This window comes from Camarhynchus parvulus, chromosome 9 (genome assembly GCF_901933205.1).
Source record: "Camarhynchus parvulus chromosome 9, STF_HiC, whole genome shotgun sequence".
Lineage (NCBI taxonomy): Eukaryota > Metazoa > Chordata > Aves > Passeriformes > Thraupidae > Camarhynchus > Camarhynchus parvulus.
This window is the reverse complement of record NC_044579.1, coordinates 598081-620852: the sequence shown is the minus strand read 5'-3', so window position 1 is coordinate 620852 and position 22772 is coordinate 598081. Positions and strand designations below refer to the sequence as shown.

The following is a 22772-nucleotide window of genomic DNA, read 5'->3' as shown; positions in this document are numbered from 1 at the left end:
CTGTTTAGATTCTTTAGCTCTACCTTACAAGAGCCTTTTCCATACAGCCCATCAGCAGAAGTGCTGGCCCATCTTCATCTTCCATTGTCCAGCTGCAAATAGAAAATTAAAAAAAACAACCAGTACTGGGGGTGGGGGTGGGAGGGGGCAGTAATGGACTGGGTGGCTTGGGGCATTGTCCTGTCTGTGATGGTCAGGCAGGAAGAGCTGGAACTGACGGGGAACATTTAGACAGAGTTTTGAATTAAAGACCTTTCTTCAGATCCCCCAAATCAAAGCATGTTTCCAGGAATTGATTCTGACAGCAATGCTTTTAATAATTTATTTTAACTAAAAGATCTCTAATGGTAGACAAAAAATGCTGTAGGGTCATGAAAAAATTATCCAAAGGAAAATACAAGGCGAGGTTGAATCCTGTTGTGTTGATTTTAGAGCTGCAAAATAGAAACTGGCCATTGAGTATTTTCTTGCATATCATCAGTAGACCAGGAGTACAAATACCATGAGAACATCTAGAAATTCCCCTCGAGTTCCATACTGATCAATTGAAACTGTAACGAGCTCATGGCAACTGCAGGGACAGCCCATCTGAGGCTGGCAGAGAAAGAATGCCAGAGCCCCCCAGGATGCCCCTAACCATCAAGAGTCACCTGCTTCCAGGTGGCCTAACCCCGTCCCTGCCAGCCTCCTCAGGGCAGCCAAGGGGGCCATTTGCACCGGGCAGCAGCAATGGTGAATGGAAAGATGATCTGTCTCACTGCTCTCCTTTATCTGGTATCTTTAGAGCCAGAAAGCTCCTGCTGGGCTCACCGGGTGAGAATTCCTGGCCATCGCACCTCTCCCCATCACTTCCACCCAGCAGCTCCCTCCCCGCCCCAGCTGTCAGATTTAATCTGCTCCCATGTGGGAACTGCCCTGCCAGTAGCTCTTTTCAATTTCAGCCAGGCTGAGTTAAGGAGATGCCCTTTGAGGGCTGCCGGGCACGTTCCGGGGTGAGGCAGAGCCTGCTGTGGGGCGCCAGGGCAGCAGGGCAGCTGTGGGTCCACAGACAAGCTCAGGGGCAGCTGGACATGTCACACAGAGCACCAGCGACGTGCTCTGGCGTGTGATTCTCATGTGAGCTCAGTGGTTTGGTGTGGGGACCGAGCACAAGTCAGCATTGACACCAGATGACAATCATTCATCGCAGAGGTGTCAGTCACACACACTGACTGCCGGAGGGAACCGCTCCTGGTTCAGCTGCTCTGGCACAGTCTCCCCCTGGAACTGCAGCAGAACAACCATCTCACCACTCCTGTGGCACCACTCTGTTTCTAAGCCCAGCAGCTCCACAGACCCAGTTCTCACCCGGTGCAGCCACAGAGGTGCACAGGTACTGCACACCAACAGGGTGTAGCTCTTACTTCCTGTAGCAATAACCCACCAGCACTAAGCTCTGCAGCTGGGTTTCCACACCACGACAGCCCTGCTCTGGGGGAGGCTGCAAACAGCTGTCCAGAGAGGGGTCACTCACTGCCCTTGGCCCCTGCCAGCCCCAGGGCTGTCCAGAGAGGGGTCACTCACTGCCCTTGGCCCCTGCCAGCCCCAGGGCTGTCCAGAGAGGGGTCACTCACTGCCCTTGGCCCCTGCCAGCCCCAGAGCTGTCCAGAGAGGGGTCACTCACTGCCCTTGGCCCCTGCCAGCCCCAGGGCTGAGCCCAGGCCCCTGCAGAGCTCTGCTCTGATGGGAAGGATCAGAATGGTCACAGAGCAGCTCAGCTGGGGGGACCAGAGGTGCTCACCTGCATGACTCTTGGGCAGAGGAGGTGCCAGGCTCACCAGAGCAGCTAACCCTGGAGCAGATCCACATCCCACATCACCACTGCTGTGCTGGTACTTCTGCACCAGCCTCTCTGCTTTGTCCCACACAGCCACCACAACAGAACCTGTGAGACCTGGCCTCTACGACAGCAGGCTGTGGCACAGCAAAAGGGCACAGCAATTCTACAAGGGGAGAGGGAAACTGGGGGAGTCCAGCGAGACAGGTTATTCATTCCTTGTACATTCTGCAAGAAATCAGAAGAGAAGGCAAAACAAATTCCCGGTGGCCTCACTTCCATCCCTCCTCCTCTGGGAAAGCAGCTCTCCTGGAAAAGGAAAGCCTCCCTCTGCGCCGATGGAGAGCGCGCTCGGTGCGATGCGCAGCCGTGGCTCCTGCGCTGCCGAGGCCCCGCTGGTGACCCCGCAGCCGGCAGCCAGCAGCAGGAGCGGCAGCGAGCACCGGCCCGCGGCAGGGCAGGAAACCTCCGCCGGGGCCGCCCTTCCTTCCTGCCCGGCCCGGCCGAGCCCCCGGCGGGGCGGGCGGCTCCTGAGCCCCGCCAGCGCTGCGCCCAGCGCTCTGCCGCTGAATTTAGAGCCTCTCATCTCACACAGCCACTCCGCGGAATCTCTGAAAAGCTGCTGCGGTTGTAAGGCAAAGCGTGAGCAGCACATGGTAGGAAAACCACACAGATTTCTTCTTTCATGATTGTTCTCTGATCCTGGACTTTACCTTGACCCGAAGTAAATGAGTGTCTGTTTGGACCCCTGAAACCCACAGTTCAGTTCAGCATGTGCAGAGTACCAGCCTCTGAAAGCACAAAGCAGTGTCTCGGTGTTACAACATGCTGAAAGGCTGACACGGTGAAGCTGACACAGCAAACGAGAGATCTTGGGACAACATCTGGTCTCCTGACACGGGGGGAGTTTTCCTGACGAGAGCCCAGATCTACATGTTTAACTTGTACTCTCTCAGCTGTGTTTTCTGTTACAAACATAAACAAAAAGGCAGCACGACCCCCTGCACATCACCTCTAGCAAGAAAACTTCAACACTTAGCTGTGGCCAAGAGTTTTTCTTCATAATGAATGTTGCATTTCTTGGAACTACAGAAAGCCAGCCCTCCCTGGGAGCCACTTCTCGGTGTGACAGGTGAGGGATCTTGTTTGGGAATTTCCTGTGCCCAGACCCAGCTCAAACAGGACTGACCTGCCAGGGGCCTTTGGCCACAGCCACCTTCCTCCACGCCCTGCTGTGCAGAGCAGCCTTGCACAGAGTGCCTGGAAAGTGTTTGTTCTTCCCACCAGTAATAAAATCCCACCTAAGCCAGCCCCTGGAACAGACCCCTCGGGCTGAGCTCTCTGGCCTCGCACACGGCTCCAGGCATGAGCCCAAACAGAACCATCAAATCCTGTGGGGCTGTTGGCAGCACAGGGAGCGCCAGGTCCTGCTTGCATGGCAGACTGGCTAGGTTCTCATTCCCCTCTTCACGATTTCTTCTTGCTTTACCATTTAGGATCTGTTTTTATTCAGATCCCCAGTGAGACCAACTGAGGTCTGTAAAGCCCAACTGGAAACTCTTCAGCATGGCCAGGACCATTGTAGGCAAAAGTAAACAAGCGGTGAGGGTGGACTTTCTGGGCTATTTCCCCCACTGCTGTTAGGACTTACAGGCAGACTGAAGAGTCACATCTTTTTCCCATTCCAGCTTTTCCAGGCTGATTTGCTACATAATCCAAGAAGCCAGTCTCAGAGTCACCATGATTAGGTGTACTCTGAGCTCCCACCACCTGTCAGACACAGAGGCACCATCAGCCAGAGCAGCAGCCATGCCGCTCATGCTTGGCTGTTGGCTTTGTGGGTGACTAAAAACTGCTGGGCACACTTCATCACAGGATCTCAGGATGGCTGGGGTTGGAAGGGACCTTGAAGCCCATCCCAGCCCCTCTATCCCAGGGTGCTCCAAGCCCAGTCCAGCCTGGCCTGGGACACTGCCAGGGATCCTCAGTGGGGGCTGCCTCATCTGTTGCATTCCTGTTCTCTAGCCGAACCCTCCCTCCCCTCCTCCTGCACCTTGCTGCAGTTTTCCTGCAGCAGCAGCAGCCCGTTCCTGCTGGCAGCCCCCTCGGGTGTCCAAGAGCCACGCTCAGAGCCCGGGCTGAGCACAGCCCCGGCTGCCGTGGGAAGCATGGAGCACCCAGGGCCGGCTGCAGTTAAAGCACTCTCAGTGTTCATGTGCAGGGCAGCTGTAATGGCAACCACTGTGACTATTTATCCAGCCTGTGCAAGTGTAAATCAGCCTTTCCTCATAGTTTCATTCCTTAAGAAAATTAACCCCCTTTCCAATATTCCTGGGAATCATTCATGTTTTAGCTGTCAATAGTATGGCATTGAAAAAATTACTGATCAGTAATAGAATTACCTGAGATCCTATGCAACCAATTGAGGCAAGCTATAAAAATTCCCCAGCCCCAACCCACAGGAGAGGAGCTGGTGGGCTCAGGATACTTCAAGGTACTGAGAAAAACCCCACTGGGGTCTGATCAGATGTAGGAAAGACCAAAGCACTCCCACGTTGAGGTCTGTGACAAAAGCCCCATCCCAGACAGGCAGCAGGACAGAACAGCTGCTCAGGGAAGCTCCATAAAATATTATTAAGGAGAAAGGCTGAGTTTGGGTTCAACAGGAATAGAGGCAGCTAGAATAAAGATCAGCTTTGCTAAAATAAAGAAGAAAGGCACCGCTTTCACCAAGCTTCTCTCCCGCCCCTTATTTGCATTTTGTGATGCCAGCTCCCTGCTACAGCATGGGAACGGTCGGACCAAGTGATGGATCTGCAGGTTTCTATGGTGATCAGCACAGAAATTGCCTGCCCAGCCTTGTGTGAAGGGAAGCATCCATGTCAGAAACTGCAGATTGTATGGTGGGAGAAAACCCTTCTTGGACCGGGATGTTGGGGTGGTGCTGCAGAGCCCAGAGCTCGCTCACCAGCCTGGGGATGGCTGTGCAGGGCAGTGCGGGCAGCTGACAGCTCATAAGAAATAACAGCAATCACCACTGAGTAATTACACAACATCCTTTTAAAATACTGATACACACGAAGTACATAATATTTCTAAATATCTGAAATATCAATTTCCTCTCGTCCTGTCGCTGTTCCCTGGGGCCAGAGCCTGACCCCCACCTGGCTGCCCCCTCCTCTCAAGGAGCTGTGGAGAGTGAGAAGGTTCCCCCAAGTCTCCTTTTCTCCAGGCTGAGCCCCCTGCCAAAGGCACATCTGCCAAGAAAAGAAAGGGATTCAATTCCTGTACTTGGTAACTGCTGATTGTATAACCTGTGTAGAAGGTTCTGAGCTCATGTTCGCTGTCCTCATGAGCTACAGCACAAATCCTTGTCTCTATGAAAGTGTTAGTTCCTTACAAACCTGTGAATCAGAAAGGGAAGGAGACAGGGTTGGTGAAGAAACAACCTCGAATCCCAGCTGCCACGCCCTCAAGGCAGAAGCACTGATTCCGTCTATTTGGGCTATTCCCAGAAGGGAAGTCTGGATAATAAAAATGAGCCCTGGCAACAGGACAAACCTCCTTAATCGATCCAGACTAAGCCACTGGCTGGCACTTTCCAGCTGAGAAACATCGAGTGCCTTCCTCTTTAAAACCTTCCCTGCGGCTGTCGGGGAAGGTGATGGGCTAACGACACCAGTTAGTGCACCCACTCCCTTTAGGAATCGAACCTGGGACTTGTCAGTGCAAGTACAATTGGGAATAGAACTGATGTAAGTTAAAAAAAATTAAAAAGACATGTTTACACTCAGTTTTTGCCCAAAAGGTGTCATAAAACTAGCCAGTTTGGTGAAACATACATGGAGAAACATAAATGCCAACTCCTAAACACATTAGGGAACTAGCGCGGCTGAGAAGAGGGACACACAATGATTTCCTTTTCCCAAGTCAATGACTGCAGCTCCGCAGGCTGAATGCAGCAGCTGCAAAGCTCCCGAGAGCAGCTGCTCTGCGAGCCCTCGGAGGCTCTGCCGGGCAGGCGCTGGCCCGGCCCGGCTGGCCCGGGCGGTTCGGAGTGCCCCTGTGCCCCGGTGCCCGCTGCGTCCCCGAGGCAGGAGCTCCGAGTGGCACCGCAGCCACGGGCAGGAGCTCCGAGTGGCACCGCACCCAGGGGCTCCGAGTGACACCGCACCTACGGGCAGGAGCTCCGAGTGACACCGCACCCAGGGGCTCCGAGTGGCACCGCACCCAGGGGCAGGGGCTCCGAGTGGCACCGCACCCAGGGGCAGGGGCTCCGAGTGGCACCGCAGCCGCGGGCAGGAGCTCCGAGTGGCACCGCACCCAGGGGCTCCGAGTGACACCGCACCCAGGGGCTCCGAGTGACACCGCACCCAGGGGCAGGGGCTCCGAGTGGCACCGCACCCAGGGACTCCGAGTGGCACCGCACCCAGGGGCTCCGAGTGGCACCGCACCCACGGGCAGGAGCTCCGAGTGACACCGCACCCAGGGACTCCGAGTGGCACCGCACCCAGGGGCTCCGAGTGGCACCGCAGCCGCGGGCAGGAGCTCCGAGTGACACCGCACCCAGGGGCTCCGAGTGACACCGCACCCAGGGGCTCCGAGTGGCACCGCACCCAGGGGCAGGGGCTCCGAGTGGCACCCCGCAGCCGCTGGGCGCTGCTGCCCCGGCAGCCCCGCACAAAGAGGCAGCAGCTGTGACACAGCAGCCGGGAACTGCTCTGCAGCCAGCCCGGTGCTACCGAGCTGTGGCACCAGAAGGTGCTGCGAGCACCCGAGCGCAGGAAATCGCCTCTGGAAAACCTGCGAGCTCAGAGGGAAATTCGAGCACCAGCCCTGCTCCCTCAGACACGCCTAAAACACGCCGAAGAGGCGTATATTCAACATGATCAACGAAGAATAGAAGTTAGTAGCCCATAAACAATGAATATATAAAGTATCATCATTATGTTACAAATAATTCAAGAACCATAAACCTTTTAACCGCCAAAGGGAAGTCAGCGGCGTGGTGACTGCTTCTCATCAGAACGAACCCTTTTAATAGCTTAAACCCTGAACATTAATCAGCATTTATTGCTTAAAATTAGCGGTTTTAAGTTCCCTCACTGTAGCAGAAAGCCTGAGGATCACGGGTCCCAGCCAGACGAGGACATCGCGATTCATCCACTGGGTTTTATTTCCGATCAGGCAGAGCTGCTGTGGCACAGCACCTGTTCTACACCCGTGAAACGAGCAGGGGCTGGAAGGGCAGTGATTGGAAATGAATATTGCTGACAGCCCCGTGTAAACCTCGGGCCAGGCGCTGAGCACCGGCTCCCTGCCCCGCGCCCTGCCCGGGCAGGCTGAGCCGCCGGGGGCACTCCTGCAGCCCCCACCCCGCCCGTGGGCTGTGGCACAGCGAGCCGGGGCTGCGGCCAGACGGGGCATTCACCCAGGCCGGGGCCAGAGATACCCTGGGCTTCCTTCCCTGCACCCCCGAGCGGCACCGAAACCTTTGCGTTTGTTTCGGCTGGGGTAGAACTGCGGGGAGCAGAAATGTGTGTGTGTGCACGTGTGTGTGCGTGAAGGGGCAGAGCTGAGGGAGCTGAGAACAGAGAAGTGTCCCGAGATCTTCAGCCGCTTCCCTTGGGCACCTGCAGGGAGAGGGCTCAAGCACGGAGCAGAGAAAGAGGCACAGCGAGCCCCGCACACGGAGAGACCCGCACATGGATGAACCCCGCACACGGATGAACCCCGCACACGGATGAGCCCCGCACACGGCAGGACCCGCACATGGATGAACCCCGCACACGGATGAACCCGCACACGGCAGGACCCGCACATGGATGAACCCCGCACACGGAAACCCCCCACCGGCAGGACCCGCACATGGATGAACCCCGCACACGGCAGGACCCGCACATGGATGAACCCCGCACACGGATGAACCCCGCACGCGGATGAACCCCGCACACGGATGAGCCCCGCACACGGCAGGACCCGCACATGGATGAACCCCACAGGATGAACCCGCACACGGATGAACCCGACACAGATGACGCACACGGTGGGACCCGCACATGGATGAACCCCGCACACGGATGAACCCCGCACACGGATGAGCCCCGCACACGGCAGGACCCGCACATGGATGAACCCCGCACACGGATGAACCCTGCACACGGTGGGACCCGCACACGGATGAACCCCGCACACGGATGAACCCCGCACACGGCAGGACCCGCACACGGATGAACCCCGCACACGGATGAACCCCGCACACGGTGGGACCCGCACACGGATGAACCCCGCACATGGATGAACCCCGCACACGGATGAACCCCGCACACGGCAGGACCCGCACGCGGATGAACCCCGCACACGGATGAACCCCGCACACGGCAGGACCCGCACATGGATGAACCCCGCACACGGCAGGACCCGCACATGGATGAACCCCGCACACGGATGAACCCTGCACACGGTAGGACCCGCACACGGATGAACCCCGCACACGGATGAACCCCGCACACGGTGGGACCCGCACACGGATGAACCCCGCACACGGATGAACCCCGCACACGGCAGGACCCGCACACGGCAGGCAGGGCCGGGGGCAGGCAGGGCCGCGCTGCTCTGTGCCCGCAGCCTCGGGAGCTCCTGCTGGAGCAGCCGCAGTGAATTTCTCGTGCAGAAGAGCGGCCGCTGAGAGCACAGCCGCCGGGGGATGCCCAGCTGGCGCTGGGGGCCAGGCTGCAGGCCTGGGGGGCAGGAGGGCACAGCCCTGTGTGGGCTGGCAGAGCTGCTCTGTTCTGCAGGGGGCACTTCTGCCCCCCCAGAGCCCAGAGGCCAGAGCTCGGCCGGCCTTGCTGGAAACCCATCCTCAGGGAAACATTGACTTCCCACTGCTGCAAAACTAGAGACTGGTGTAGTGTCTTCCAGAGAGAGTTTGCATAAATCAAAATCTGATTATGCTACATTTTGAATGCTAGATTTTTCACAAGATGGTGAAGCACAGTGATCTATAATCTGTTTTGCATTGAATTAATTGAAATAAATTACCATAATCCTCCCTGAGTCCTGCAATCACTGTTTTTCAGATTGAACCTTTCCTGAGGGTTTAAAAAAAAAATTTTGCTTTTTTCCATAAGGTTAGCTATTACACTTAAAAATAATACCTGCCCTTGGAAGAAAGCTCAGCCCCAGCTGAGTACCTCGTTCCCTGCTGGCTCAGCCCTTTGTTAATTTGATAAGTGCTGTGATGTATCACCACAAAAGCCCGTTTTGAAGTCAGTGTGTTTCATCTTGCAAGGAGATTGATTTGAAATTGATCCCGTTGCAAGTGACTAAAAATTGTAAGTTTCTAATTAATTCAATTTTGAGCCCACTCACATCATGCATTCTCCATCCAGCCTCTGGATCCCAGAGAGTATCTCCAGTTTTATTCAGAGGGGAGGCTGGGGCCGCCCAAAGGAGCTCATCCTTCCTTCTGCAGAGTTTCTACAGTCTGGTACTCACACCAAGGCAGCGCAGCAGGCTGGCTTCCTGAAGTATAGAGCTGAGAATTGTGGGGTTTTCGATTTTGGAACATGTATGTTTTCATCTATGTGACCACACAGCCCTGCAGTGACCCACAGGCTCCGAGGCTCACAGAGCTCCTGAGCGCAGCAGCAGGGCAGCAGGGAAAGGCAAACTCAGGGCACCTTTGTTCTCCCTCCAGTTCTGACATAGTTCAGGGGCTTATGTAGCTCTTGGCAGCCGCTGGAAAATCAAAAAAATCAAGTGACTGCTCTGTCTAACTTGTGCTCTTCAGTTCAGCCCCGAGCAGCTGCAGAGGGAGCGTTTGGGATGCAGCCTCCATCCCTGCTCCAACTGCTGGGATGTTCCTGGGGCTGTACCCTCCATCCTGCTCTGATCTGCTGGGATGTTCCTGGGGCTGTACCCTCCATCCCTGCTCCAACTGCTGGGATGTTCCTGGGGCTGTACCATCCATCCCTGCTCCAACTGCTGGGATGTTCCTGGGGCTGTACCCTCCATCCCTGCTCCAACTGCTGGGATGTTCCTGGGGCTGTACCCTCCATCCCTGCTCCAACTGCTGGGATGTTCCTGGGGCTGTACCCTCCATCCCTGCTCTGAACTGCTGGGATGTTCCTGGGGCTGTACCCTCCATCCCTGCTCTGAACTGCTGGGATGTTCCTGGGGCTACCCTCCATCCTTTCTGAACTGCTGGGATGTTCCTGGGGCTGTGCCCTCCATCCCTGCTCTGAACTGCTGGGATGTTCCTGGGGCTGTACCCTCCATCCCTGCTCTGAACTGCTGGGATGTTCCTGGGGCTGTACCCTCCATCCCTTCTCTGAACTGCTGGGATGTTCCTGGGGCTGTACCCTCCATCCCTGCTCGAACTGCTGGGATGTTCCTGGGGCTGCAGCCTCCATCCCTGCTCGAACTGCTGGGATGTTCCTGGGGCTGTACCCTCCATCCCTGCTCCAACTGCTGGGATGTTCCTGGGGCTGCAGCCTCCATCCCTCCCGCGGCCATACCCTTCTAACTGCTGGGATGTTCCTGGGGCTGTAGCCTCCATCCCTGCTCTGAACTGCTGGGATGTTCCTGGGGCTGTACCCTCCATCCCTGCTCCAACTGCTGGGATGTTCCTGGGGCTGCAGCCTCCATCCCTGCTCCAACTGCTGGGATGTTCCCGGAGCTGTACCCTCCATCCCTTCTCTGAACTGCTGGGATGTTCCTGGGGCTGTACCCTCCATCCCTGCTCTGAACTGCTGGGATGTTCCTGGGGCTGTACCCTCCATCCCTGCTCTGAACTGCTGGGATGTTCCTGGGGCTGCAGCCTCCATCCTGCCTGACGCTGATGTCGGGCAGCTCATCCTGCGAGTGTGTAACTGCGGAGCTACCCTCCATCCCTGCTCTGATCTGCTGGGATGTTCCTGGGGCTGTACCCTCCATCCCTGCTCTGAACTGCTGGGATGTTCCTGGGGCTGTACCCTCCATCCCTGCTCCAACTGCTGGGATGTTCCTGGGGATTTTTTTCTGCTGCTTACCCTCCATCCCTGCTCCAACTGCTGGGATGTTCCTGGGGCTGTACCCTCCATCCCTGCTCGAACTGCTGGGATGTTCCTGGGGCTGCAGCCTCCATCCCTGCTCCAACTGCTGGGATGTTCCCGAGCTGTACCCTCCACCCTGCTCTAACTCTGATGTTCCTGGGCTGTACCCTCCATCCCTGCTCCAACTGCTGGGATGTTCCTGGGGCTGTACCCTCCATCCCTGCTCTGAACTGCTGGGATGTTCCTGGGGCTGTACCCTCCATCCCTGCTCCAACTGCTGGGATGTTCCTGGGGCTGCAGCCTCCATCCCTGCTCTGAACTGCTGGGATGTTCCTGGGGCTGTACCCTCCATCCCTTCTCTGAACTGCTGGGATGTTCCTGGGGCTGTACCCTCCATCCCTGCTCTGATCTGCTGGGATGTTCCTGGGGCTGTGCCCTCCATCCCTGCTCCAACTGCTGGGATGTTCCTGGGGCTGCAGCCTCCATCCCTGCTCCAACTGCTGGGATGTTCCTGGGGCTGTACCCTCCATCCCTGCTCTGATCTGCTGGGATGTTCCTGGGGCTGTACCCTCCATCCCTGCTCCAACTGCTGGGATGTTCCTGGGGCTGCTCTTCCCACCAGGCCCCTCTGGGCTCTGCCATGCAGCCCTCTCAGGGCACACAGCCCCAAACCCTTCTCCTCCTGGCTGGCCACTACTGCTGCTCCACAGCATCCCTGCCTTTTGAACAGCCATATGAAAAAAAAATTTATATTACACCTGTTGACATTTCAAGATAGATTCACAATTTACATAAGCCCAGTGTCACCTCAGGGTAAAATCACCCATAGAAAGGGGGATAAATAAATTAAAGTTTATACTATAGACAGGGGAGAATTCAGCTAGAGCCATAGGGGAAGGAAGGCTTTCTTTTATAATGAAACTACATCTTTTAAAAAATAATCACACTATTAGGTGCATGTGAAATAGTTAAATTCAGGCTGCGGTTAAATTTGCTTAAATAAAGCTCTGATTTCAGTGGGGTTACAAAAGAATGGAGAATTAGGGACACACATCCACAGAATCAGAGAATATGTCAAGTTCAAATTCAAACAGTGTTAAGTCAGTGCACAAAGAGAACTTCAGTCACAAATTTATATTAACAATTCTATTGTTGGCACGGGGGACACCAAACACATTTGCTTAGGTGTGTTTCTATCCTGGAATAACACAGTTTATGTCTCCACATGAGTATGCACAAACATGTTTTCCAGTGAACTCCAGTTCCTCATCAGTTAATTGCTGTTAATTAACTACAGTGCTGAAAGCCCGGGTGGTGACTGGTGCCTGGCCACAGCTGGAACACCAGGTGCACACTGAGCAGCCCAGCCTCCCAGGGAGCACAGCAATATCTATCCCTGGGCTCAGCAGCTCCTCACACAGGTTTGGCTCCCTGTCCCCAAGGCACACAGGTGACACAAGCCTGGTTTCCCTCGCAGACAGAGCTGCTGCAAACCAGACGGGTCAGACAGGTCAAGGCCTCACCTTTAATCACCATGGGGACCTTCTGGTTTAGCAATGCTGAACTAATCTGTGCCAGGTCACAAGTGCTTGAAGAGAACCCAGAAAACTCTTTTTAGGTGCTTATAATTGGCTAAATAAACACACACCTCAGTTTCTATGCTACTGCTCTGATAGTCAGTGAGTGCAGGCACAGTTCCTTATTTTCTATGCTAGAAGTAGAAAAATGTGGATGTTTCCCAAATTGTGGATACCAGATACAAGTTTGTACATGTGCATAAATATTTATGCTCAGCAATCTGTAACTGTCACTGCAGAGGCTGCAGTACAGTAATACTGTAAGGGAATAAATGCCTCAGTATCTGTGAACTCTAATTCACTCCAGGCTGACCCAGTTCTTTTGGAAATAATCTTTTCCAAGTGGTTTCTCTGCTGAGAGTCCAGGCCTTAGAAATACCTTCAACATACAGTGTTCTCCTTAAACTTTATTGCAAAACTATGTGGAGACATGGCATGTGTTTCTGGAATCTGTGCACCCTGTGCTACACAGCAACTCAGATGTGAATCTCTTCTCTATTTTTTCCTTTAATTAAAGGAGAAACCAAAAGATCCAACAACCAAAGGGACAGCAAAACCCACACTAAAACAAACATAACATTTGAAACAAGAAACCCAGCAGAAAATAGCCAGCCAATCTGGGATGCAGCAGAGTATCCCAGAAAGAAGGGAAATCAGATTGCAAACAGAAACTCAATGACTCAAGCACTTTGTTAGCATGCTTTCATCTTAACTTTGGTAATCATCAGTAAACTTGGCAGCCAACTCCCCATATGAAATGGGGGTCCGTGATACTGCTGTAGTTCATTCAGGGGATAAAATTAACACTAATCTCATTTTTCAGCACACACGGCTCCCAAGTCCCCTGAGTCACATTGCAACAATCATCACTGTAGAGTTCCACACAGCTTAAAAGAGATTTTGGTGATTAGCGGTGTAGGGGAGCTCAGTCTAAGCACCAAACTCATCCCTGGTGGAGAACACACGTTGTACAAATGGTTTTTGCACTTTTGAATCTGCTTAGCAATGTAAGGAAGGGGAAAAAACCCCAGTAAATCCCTAACACACACACACACACACACACACACACACACACACACACACACACACACAAAAAAAAAAAAAAAAAAAAGGATGTTTTATACCCAAACCAGAAGAATGGAGCCCAGCTCCCAGCAAGACATCCTGCTCCCTGCCCTGCCACAAAGCCACGTGGGGAACCTGGCACTGTGTCCTGCTTCCAGCCCACAGCCCAGAGCCCTCCCAGAGCCCTCCCAGAGCCCTCCCAGCGATGCCCAGCCTGCCCAGCCTGGATCCCATCAGTCCCAAGCTGCTGCCCCTGCCCCAGCTCCCCCCAGCAGCCCAGGGCAGCGTGGCTGGGGAAGGCACCACCACCCAGCAGAGGCAGTTAGACACAAGGCACATTTTGTGCTCTTCAGGACACATTTTGTGCTCTTCAGGACCACAGAAACATGCACTTTTGATCTCCAAAGTGTACCTATTTTATGCTTCTACAGAAAGTGCTTTTGAAATATCTGCAGCTATTTCCCTTTCAAGCTACCTCTCTGGACAGAGTGGATACAAGACGTGGCCCCTGGATTGCTGAAATTGGGATAACTGTAGGAACACTATAGAAACAAAGAATTAGATGAACACACCCACAGATGAGAAACTGGGCAGGGACATCTGCTATAAATACTGACCTGTACCTTTTGCAACACCTGATTCAGAGGGAAGAACAGCCAGCTGCGATTTCAGACTCATTTTCCCCAGAGGTCCATTTACAACCACCCTCAAAAGCAGCCTGTAACATCCCCTTTCACCCCAGTGTAACAAATCAACACGGTTGTATCAAAAGGCAAAAGCTGTAGCAATTTATTGATATTCTGTCCAGTCTCATTGCTGCAGCATTTTTTGCACAATGACTCTTGGTCTGTCAAGCAGAGGAGAAACGTCTGGGATCTGTCTGTACCTGGACATCAAATCTTTTAACTAAGCACTTTTTATAAGGTTCACTTAGAGAACTTTGTAGAAATAAATGGGGTTTAAATCCTTGCAGCTGAAGTTACATCTCAGGCACCATTTTCCTAAAAATCTCTCTGTGTCAGTGACTACAAAACAAAGCTATGGCTTCTTGATCAGTCTGCTCTTCACCCAAACCTCCAAAAGACCCAAGACTGCCAAAATGAAAAATAGAGTCACTACAGAACAGCTGCTTTCAATATTTTAACTTGGATGACTTGCAATGGTTAACTGACTTCTAATTTTACAGTGGTTTAGGTAGGATCTGGGACTGGCTGGATAGTGCAGTATAAGGGTTTGAGCTTGCTTTATGCACAATATGCACCTCTGGCATGGACAGCAGCAAAGCAGCCCTGGCGTTGGCTGGAGCTGTTGTACCCTGCAGAAATTTAAAACAGCCACAGAGAAAAAGCAATGGCTGTTCTGGAGCTTTCTGCAGGAACATCTCTGCCCATCATCATCATTGGCCAGGTTCTGTGGGGCTCCTTCAGCACCACAAGGACTGTCCCATAAGGACTGTCCCATAAGGAATGCTCCAGAACTGAGGTCACTGAGGTGAGATCATCTGTGGAAAGGGAAGGAATCTATTCCAGCCCCAGTGAAGTCAGATCTCTCTCACACACACGCTGACTCTTCCTTGGGAAACACAGCAGGATTTTTGATGGCAGACTAACAAACTCTACACAAATTAAAACACAAAATCAACAAAAAAAGCCCAAAACCCCAACACATGCAGCCCCAGCAACACACTGGCACTGCATTTCTCATCACTACAACTCACTTGAATATCTTTTGCTTTCCGCACTGAAAGTTTGCTCTCAAACCCCTCTCATCTGCTGCACACACAGTTACCAAAGACTGTAACACCAAGTTCTGCAGTTTGGGCAGACGCGGGATTCCTGCAAAAAGAGATTCTCAAACCCTGCTGCAGCAATGTGACAGGAAGGGGAGCCTGTGACACACACATTTTGCACGAGGCTGCAGTACACACTGTAGGACCAGGCTGTAAGCTGTGAATATCAGTATTTAAACCATTTCCCCTTGGAACTGAGCTCACACACGTTTGCCTGTGGAGCAGGTCTCAGCTCTCAGCAGAACATGAACAGCCCTGCCCAGGGGTGCAGCGAGGGCTGCTCAGAGGAGCACCTGGGTTGTAGACCAGGTACAAACCTGGCCAGGACAGAGCCTCCCACGGCAGCAGGGCTCCAGCTGGTTCCCATCCGCCTCCTGGGAGCCATCCACGCACCTTCAGCACAAAACTCTGAAAGAACATGCAGCTTTCTGCATTTTGTCACTGCTGGAGGAAACCTGACCCCGAAGAACACCTGCACACAATGAGTACCCGTGAGGAAGCCATAAAGAGCCAGCTGCCCTTTATTGAAAATGCCCTTTGCAAACATCTTGCCGTACATTCTTTGGAGAGGAGCAGCACCAGCAGGATCCAGAGGCACAGAGCAGCACGAGGTCCATCCTGAGCACCACGCTGAGCAGCAGCCCTGGCTTGGGGCTGGGCACAGGGCACAGATACAGTCACAGCGCCAGGCACGCTCTCTTGCAACAGAACACGCTCGGGTTTTCAAAAATACAATCATTATGTACAGCAAAATATGTGGTCACAAGACCAGCCTTAAACCAAGGCCTTGTTTACACAATTTCTGCGATGTCAGGAAGTATTTTGGCTGGGAATGTAATTTTTCTTCCAAAACAAGTAAATATTTGCAATTCTCACTGTGAAAAGAGTGATATACCACCTCTGTGTTGACACGGGTGTAACATATTCCCACAGGGAAAAGGAATAAAGAGTACCTTTATATTGATACAACATTTCCCTCAAGTGTCGAAGCTAATATAGCTTTCATCACTCAGTCAAGTTAAAGCAGGATGATTTTTATCAGACTTTTTATAGACAAGGCCCACGTTTAACAAGCACCAAAACACTTCAGAGTATTTGGAAGATCAGACTGCTGAGCTCTACCCTTTGTACTGTCCTCTCCAGTCACAGAGAACATGGAATGCCTAAATACATTCAAAACCCCGCTCAGACAGTGCCATGGCTGCTTGAATGCTTCACTCTGTAACAAACGCACCTTTTTGGCCAAAAGCAGAATGTACCACAGGAAGGGCCAGCACAGCACAGAGCTCAGCTGGCTGCCCCCAGCTGCCCTGCCAGGCTCAGCAGAGCTGGACTTTGTGTGCTGCTTTTGCTGTATTCCTCAAGCCCAGCTCAGGCACTGGGGAAGGTGAGGGGTCTGCTGGCTCCTGGAGGGCACAATAAATACTGCCTTTATCAACCAGGTCAAGCTGCTGCCAATGCACTGATCGAGGCCTGGTGGGTGCTGAAAACTGTACATTCCCATTGAATTTAAGGCAAAATTGAACCATGGCAGTAACTGAGATGTAAATTTATTTTTTCAACATCAGACATGCAGTTTGTAAGCTGCAGATGTGGCAGCAGTCAAGCTCCCTTGGCTCTCAATGCAGGTCTGGGGTTAAAAGAAACCCCTTCTGTCAGTGTTATTCCCCTGTCTCCCCAGCATGGGAGTCCTCTGGCTTCTAATGAACTTTTAGGAATTCCTGGAAGATGAGCTGCAATGTGGTTTTCAAGTTTCACTTAAAAACGGGGGTAAATCGATGTGTTGATCAGAGGGAGAGCCCAGGCAGCAGGGGCATCAAACTGACACTGCTCCCCCAGGGCTGGGGCACAAAGCTTTCCTGCTTAAAACAGGAGAAATCACCAGAACCACAGAGGAATCATGGCAGGCACTTTCAGTTGGCCCGATCAAAAACCCCGTTCAACCTTTGTTTTTGAGATCTAAGATAATTTCAACATTCTTGGGACAGGGGGGAGAAGGAAAAAGAGAGCTGCTGCAGGTTTTGTGTGCACACCTTGAAAGAAGGGGCAAAGAGAGGGAGAGGACAGGTGAAGAAGCTCCTTGCACCTTCCAGCTGGCCGGAGGCACGGGTCTCCTCCCACCCCAGCCCCTCCGCAAAGCGGAAAACAAAAAGGGCTGGTTTGTAGCTTTGAAGTGATAATGCAATGAGACTAAAAGTTTGAATTTCATAAATAATTGACCTGTAGAACTTCACCCCAATAAACCACGCTGCTTCCAGGAGGAAAAAGGGCCAAATCTTACAGGGCCTGTTGCAGCAAACCCACACTACCTTCTTAAAGCTGCCTCTGAGCACAGCCTCCTCCCCACAGCTTGGCAGCACACTGGGCCAGGACCCGAATACAAGCAAAAACCTGCATCAAAAATGACTAAATATCAGGTAAAACAGCAATCTTGTGGTTTGCCTTTTTTCCACCACTGTTCTCAGCTAAATCGACCCCTCCACCTTTCACTGCTGCTGAGATATAAATCTGGATTAAGAGCCTGTGTGAAAGTCGGTGTTTCATGTGATACATAACAATGCACAAAGTTGTTTTCTAAAAAACAGCATTTGTATTAAAATTCTTCAAATGGATAGACATCTCTTCAATGCATGTCTGCAATTAAAATGACAGTTGTTAGAATTTTCCAGGTACATCACAACGATAAGATTTCCTTCTTTGCTGGCTGGAGGCACATCCCACAATAAAATCAATGGGAAATAGAACCAAAAAATAAAAAAAAGCCCCCCCACCCAAAAATCCCAAAAGGCTAAATTCTTGTAAATTTGAAGTAAATGAAGCCCAAACTTGCAAGACATGGAAATAACAGTTAAAAGGCTCAGATGGAAATAAGAAATAAATTCCACTAACAAAAGGCCCTTTTGTCCTGGCTTGCTCGGTGTGATTACTGCAAGGAAACTGTTAAGTAGTTTTTGGAGTAGTAGATAATGGGATTCTGTGGAGCTTTCACAGGTTGGCACCGGCTGGAACAGCTGAGTTTTGAAGGCACTCTACAGACACAGGGCTGCTGTTGGCCCTGCATCACTCATGGGAAGTCTTTGCACTTGAGAGAGCTAGTCATCAAAATCAGATATTCCAACCCAAATCCAAACCCCCCGGCAAAAAAAGCACCACCGCCCTCCCCCCAAGGAAAAACCAAAACCACAACGAAATCACACACACACGCACACCTAAACAATTGTGCAGATTTGTAACATTTTCACAGCTGATTAAAAAAAAAAACCAAAAAACAAAACCAGGAGAAAAACCACCACGCTACCACTCTCCTGCAAACTCCCATCCGATACAGCAGGTAAACAAAATAGAGCATTATTCCAGGGATATCGGCGGCGCCGCCCGGCGCCCCGAGCCTGGCAGCACCGATCGGGTCACAGTCCCAGTTCCATGTGCAACTCTCCGGGCGGGACGGCCCCGCACCGCTCCCGCTTGCATAGAGACCGCGGGCAGCGCGCCGCGACGGGCCCCGCTGCACCGGGGCTGGCGGGGCTGCGGGCCCGCTCCCCGCCGCTGTCCGGGGCTGTCCCGGGGCTGTCCCGGGGCTGCGGGCCCGCTCCCCGCCGCTGTCCCGGGGCTGTCCCGGGGCTGCGGGCCCGCTCCCCGCCGCTGTCCGGGGCTGTCCGGGGCTGTCCGGGGCTGCGCCTCCCGCCGCTGTCCCGGGGCTGTCCCGGGGCTGTCCCGGGGTGCGGCCCCGCTCCCCGCCGCTGTCCCGGGGCTGTCCCGGGGTGCGGCCCCGCTCCCCGCCGCTGTCCCGGGGCTGTCCCGGGGTGCGGCCCCGCTCCCCGCCGCTGTCCCGGGGCGGGTTCCCCGCGTGGCTCCGCTCCCCGGGCGGCGGGACCGGCCGCTCCCGCGCCCGCCGCCGACACTGACAGGAAATATGCCATGACCGAGACTGGACGAAACGTACATGCCGAGAAAAGCCACATTTCCACCACGATGAGTTTTGTTGCCGATGTTTTCTCCCCGAGCGTGCCCGCCGGGGCGCGGGGCCGCCGCCGCCCTCAGAGGATGGCGCAGGAGGCGCAGCACGGCTCGTCCCCGTTGGGCTGCGCCGCGTAGTTCATCTGCCTGACGATCTCGGCGAACAGCTCGTCCACAGACGCTTTGTTTTTGGCCGAGGTCTCCATGAAGGGGCAGCTCCACTCCTCGGCCAGCGCCTTGCCCTCCCCGAAGGAGACCTCGCGCTCGCCCTCCAGGTCCACCTTGTTGCCCACCAGGATCATGGGCACCCGCTCGTACCTCTTGACGCGGATGATCTGGTCCCGCATGGGCTTGATGTCCTGGAAGCTCTGCTGGTTCACCAGGCTGTACACCAGGATGAAGCCCTGCCCGTTCTTGATGTAGAGGTCCCGCATGGAGGCGAACTGCTCGGTGCCCGCCGTGTCCAGGATCTCCAGCACGGACGGCGACGAGTCCACCTCGATCTCCTTGCGGTAGAAGTCCTCGATGGTGGGGTCATACTTCTCGATGAAGGAGCCGGTCACGAACTGCACGGTAAGGGCGGACTTGCCCACGCCGCCCGAGCCCAGCACCACCACCTTGTACTCCCGCATGGCTCCCGCCTCCCTCCGCCGCCTCCCGCTCGGGGCTGCCGCGGCGGGCGGGGCCGGGGCGGAGGGAGGGAGGGGACGGGGGACGGCCCCGCGCCGGGGCGGGGAAGCGGCGGCCGCGCCTTGCGGAGGGGCGCTGGGAGAGCCCCGGTGACGGGCAGCGCCGAGGAGGAGGAGGAAGGGGCTGAGGAAGAGAAGGAGGGAGGGACGGAGGGAGGGACGGAGGGAGAGCGGGCGGCAGCGCTGCCGGTACCGGCCCCGCTCCCGGCGCGGCGGGGCGGGACAGCGCTGCCGCGGCCCATGGCGGCCGCCCCCGCCCATTGGCTGCGGCGTGCGGTCCGCCCCCGCCCATTGGCTGCGCCGCTTGGGCCGCCCCCGCCCATTGGCTGCGGCGCGGCGCCGCCTGCCTCCATTGGCTGCCGGCGGAGAGCGGCGGCCCGCGCCCCGCCCCGCGTGTGTGACCCCCGCCCTGCGCCGGGCCGCGCCGCCGGGATCGGGATGGGGACCGGGATCGGGACCGGGACCGGGGCGGGATCGGGACCGGGGCGGGATCGGGATCGGGATCGGGATCGGGATCGGGATCGGGATCGGGATCGGGATCGGGATCGGGATCGGGACCACCGTGCGTCCCCTCCTGCCTGGGGCCCTCCGCACCGGGATCGGGCTCGGGATCGCCGCGCGTCCCCTCCCGCCGGGGTCCCGCACGCGGCGCGGGAACGGGGGCCGGGCGGCGTGCCCGGCAGCCCGGGTGCCCCACCCCGGTGTCCCGCCCGCTATCGGCGCTGCCCGGGCCGCTGTCCCGCGCCTCCCGCCCTATCGCCGCGCGCAGCCGGTGCCGCGCCGGGCCGGGTCGCGGTGCCCCGCGGCTCCCGCCCGCCCCGCTGGCTGCGGAGCCTTGCCGTGCCCCCTGCCCGCCAGCACAGCCCCGTGGCCGGTTAGCCCCGCGCTGCGGGTCGGACCGGCGGGGCTCCGGCGGGAGGTGCGGCCGTGCCAGGGGCCGGTGCTGCTGCGCTCGGTGGCCCGTGAGCGGCAGCGCGGCCTGGCAGGGCTGAGTCACGGGGCTGGCTGCTGCCGCTCTCTGTAGAGTCGGCCCCTGGACTTTCTGTTGGACATTCCTTTCAAGAAAGTATCATTAGTTGTTTCGGCACCCTCCGGTCCTTGCTGTTGCATCTTACTCAGTTCTTCACAATTCTCGCTATTTATTCACATAATGGTGACATTTAGATTCTTGCTGCCACACCTTGTTTCCAAGCCTAATCTAAACACAGCGCTTGGGTAGGCAAAGTCTAAAGGATTTGACATAAGTTTTGTAAATAATGTTCTCTTATTCCTGAACAATTTCCACAGAGGCTAAATTCTACTGGAATTGCTTTTGCAGCATTCAGGTGCTGTGGGGATTCATCCCTGTGGTCACTGATCCTCTGGTGAGTACTGCACCCCTGGTGATCCCCTGGAGCTCCAAGGGAACCGCTCTGCTGCTGGTGTAAGTCTTTGCAAATAAACCTCTCCTGAGGAGCAGAAACGCTGTGTTCCAGCAGCCCTGCAGTGGAACGGGCCGGGGTTGGAGCAGTTTTGTTAAATATGAGGTGTGTGAAGCCTGGTGTGTGCTTTGTGGGTGCAGCCATGGCAGCTGGGTGTCCCCAGGTGGGGAGCTGCCCTGCCAGGCCCCACCTGATTCCTACCAGGTGCACATTCTTCTCACACGCTGCAAAGCCTGTGGGCTGCTGTGCAGGGCAGCCTGGGGCTGCAGCAGGTATTTTATCTGCCAGCACAGCCCCGGGCTGGGCTCTGGTCCCCTCTCTGTTCTGGAGTGCCCAGGTAAGCCTTGCCTTGTGCCAGGCTCTGGGCCCTGGTTTCCCAGAGCAGCACTGCAGCTCCTGGAAAGGCTGAGGAAGAGCTCTGGGTGCTTCCAGCCTCATGTTCTGGGAGCTGTCTCTCCATGGCTGCTTAGCCATCCTTTGGAAACCAGATAACTGAGCTCCCTTGGAAGCTTTCAAGTCATTTCTCCACTTGCTCTTGCTGTTCCTTTTAGTGTCCATCTGATTCCCCCTCCCAGAAGTACTCTGGGAGCAGAGCTACCACATCACCCAGCTTGGTGTGAGCCAGCCAAAATCAGTCACGGGCTGGCAAAGTTCTCTTCAAAACCAGCTGTAAGAATTGCTGAAAGGCCCCAGTGTCACTGCAGAAATATCTTATTTTATTGCTTTGTGCTCAGGTTTTGGCTATGATGTGGGCTTGCTTACCTTCATCACTTCTGTAGCAACCCCACATCCGAATTATTCACATTACACTTACTCTCAACATGCCAGTAGCCAATTTTATAAAGACCAGGCTGTAATGTTGGTTTTAATCCTATCTATTTAATCCCAACTCACTGCTGGATTGTGGTGTGTGGTTTTTTTTCAGTGACAGAATAAAATTGCTCTCCGTTTTTAAATTCTATACTCTGCTATTAATTGCTGTTGTTCTGAAGCAGGAAATGTATCGTGTTCAAAGCAACGAACGATCTTTGTGCTGTTGAGTTTAAATATGGAATATGCTTTCTCAAGTGCCGGTGCCCTACTACATGTATTCATTTAATCTCTCATATTACCAGCCAGCTCTAGGTAATTAGTTAGTGCGAGGGGTCTGTGGGAAGTAACTGAAAGAATCAAGTCTGGTTTTCTCAGAAATGAATTCTGGTGCATGGCTACAGACCACTGAGGGATCTGTGGGCTGGAAGGTTTGAAAACCCCTGGCTCAGGGTTTAGACGCAGAAGTTAAATAAACCATGAGAGGATGCAGCACATGATATTTGAATTATGAAGCATCCATTGCATTGGATGGTTGTGCCTCAGGAATGGTAGTGGTTTAGATTTTCAGGAAAAGAATTAATGTTTTCCTGAAACACGCTCCAGTTGGGCA

The 22772-nt window shown here is 54.5% G+C and overlaps 2 protein-coding genes across 2 annotated transcripts in view; both read right to left on the bottom strand.

The window, feature by feature from the left end:
* The window catches only part of ARHGEF26 (Rho guanine nucleotide exchange factor 26), a 125731-nt gene extending 109902 nt beyond the window's left edge, over positions 1–15829 (bottom strand). The window contains exons 1-2 of the mRNA XM_030954627.1: positions 15772–15829; positions 7522–8556 (exon numbers count right to left, since the gene is read on the bottom strand). Coding sequence (XP_030810487.1) covers positions 7522–8556; positions 15772–15829 — 1093 coding nt within the window. The remainder of the gene's footprint in view (positions 1–7521; positions 8557–15771) is intronic.
* A 3211-nt stretch (positions 15830–19040) lies between these two features.
* On the bottom strand, positions 19041–20147 carry RAP2B (RAP2B, member of RAS oncogene family). Its single transcript, XM_030954727.1, has one exon. It carries the CDS (start codon positions 19869–19871, stop codon positions 19320–19322), a length of 552 nt encoding a protein of 183 aa, XP_030810587.1. The 5' UTR covers positions 19872–20147; the 3' UTR covers positions 19041–19319.
* Positions 20148–22772: the final 2625 nt, after the last annotated feature.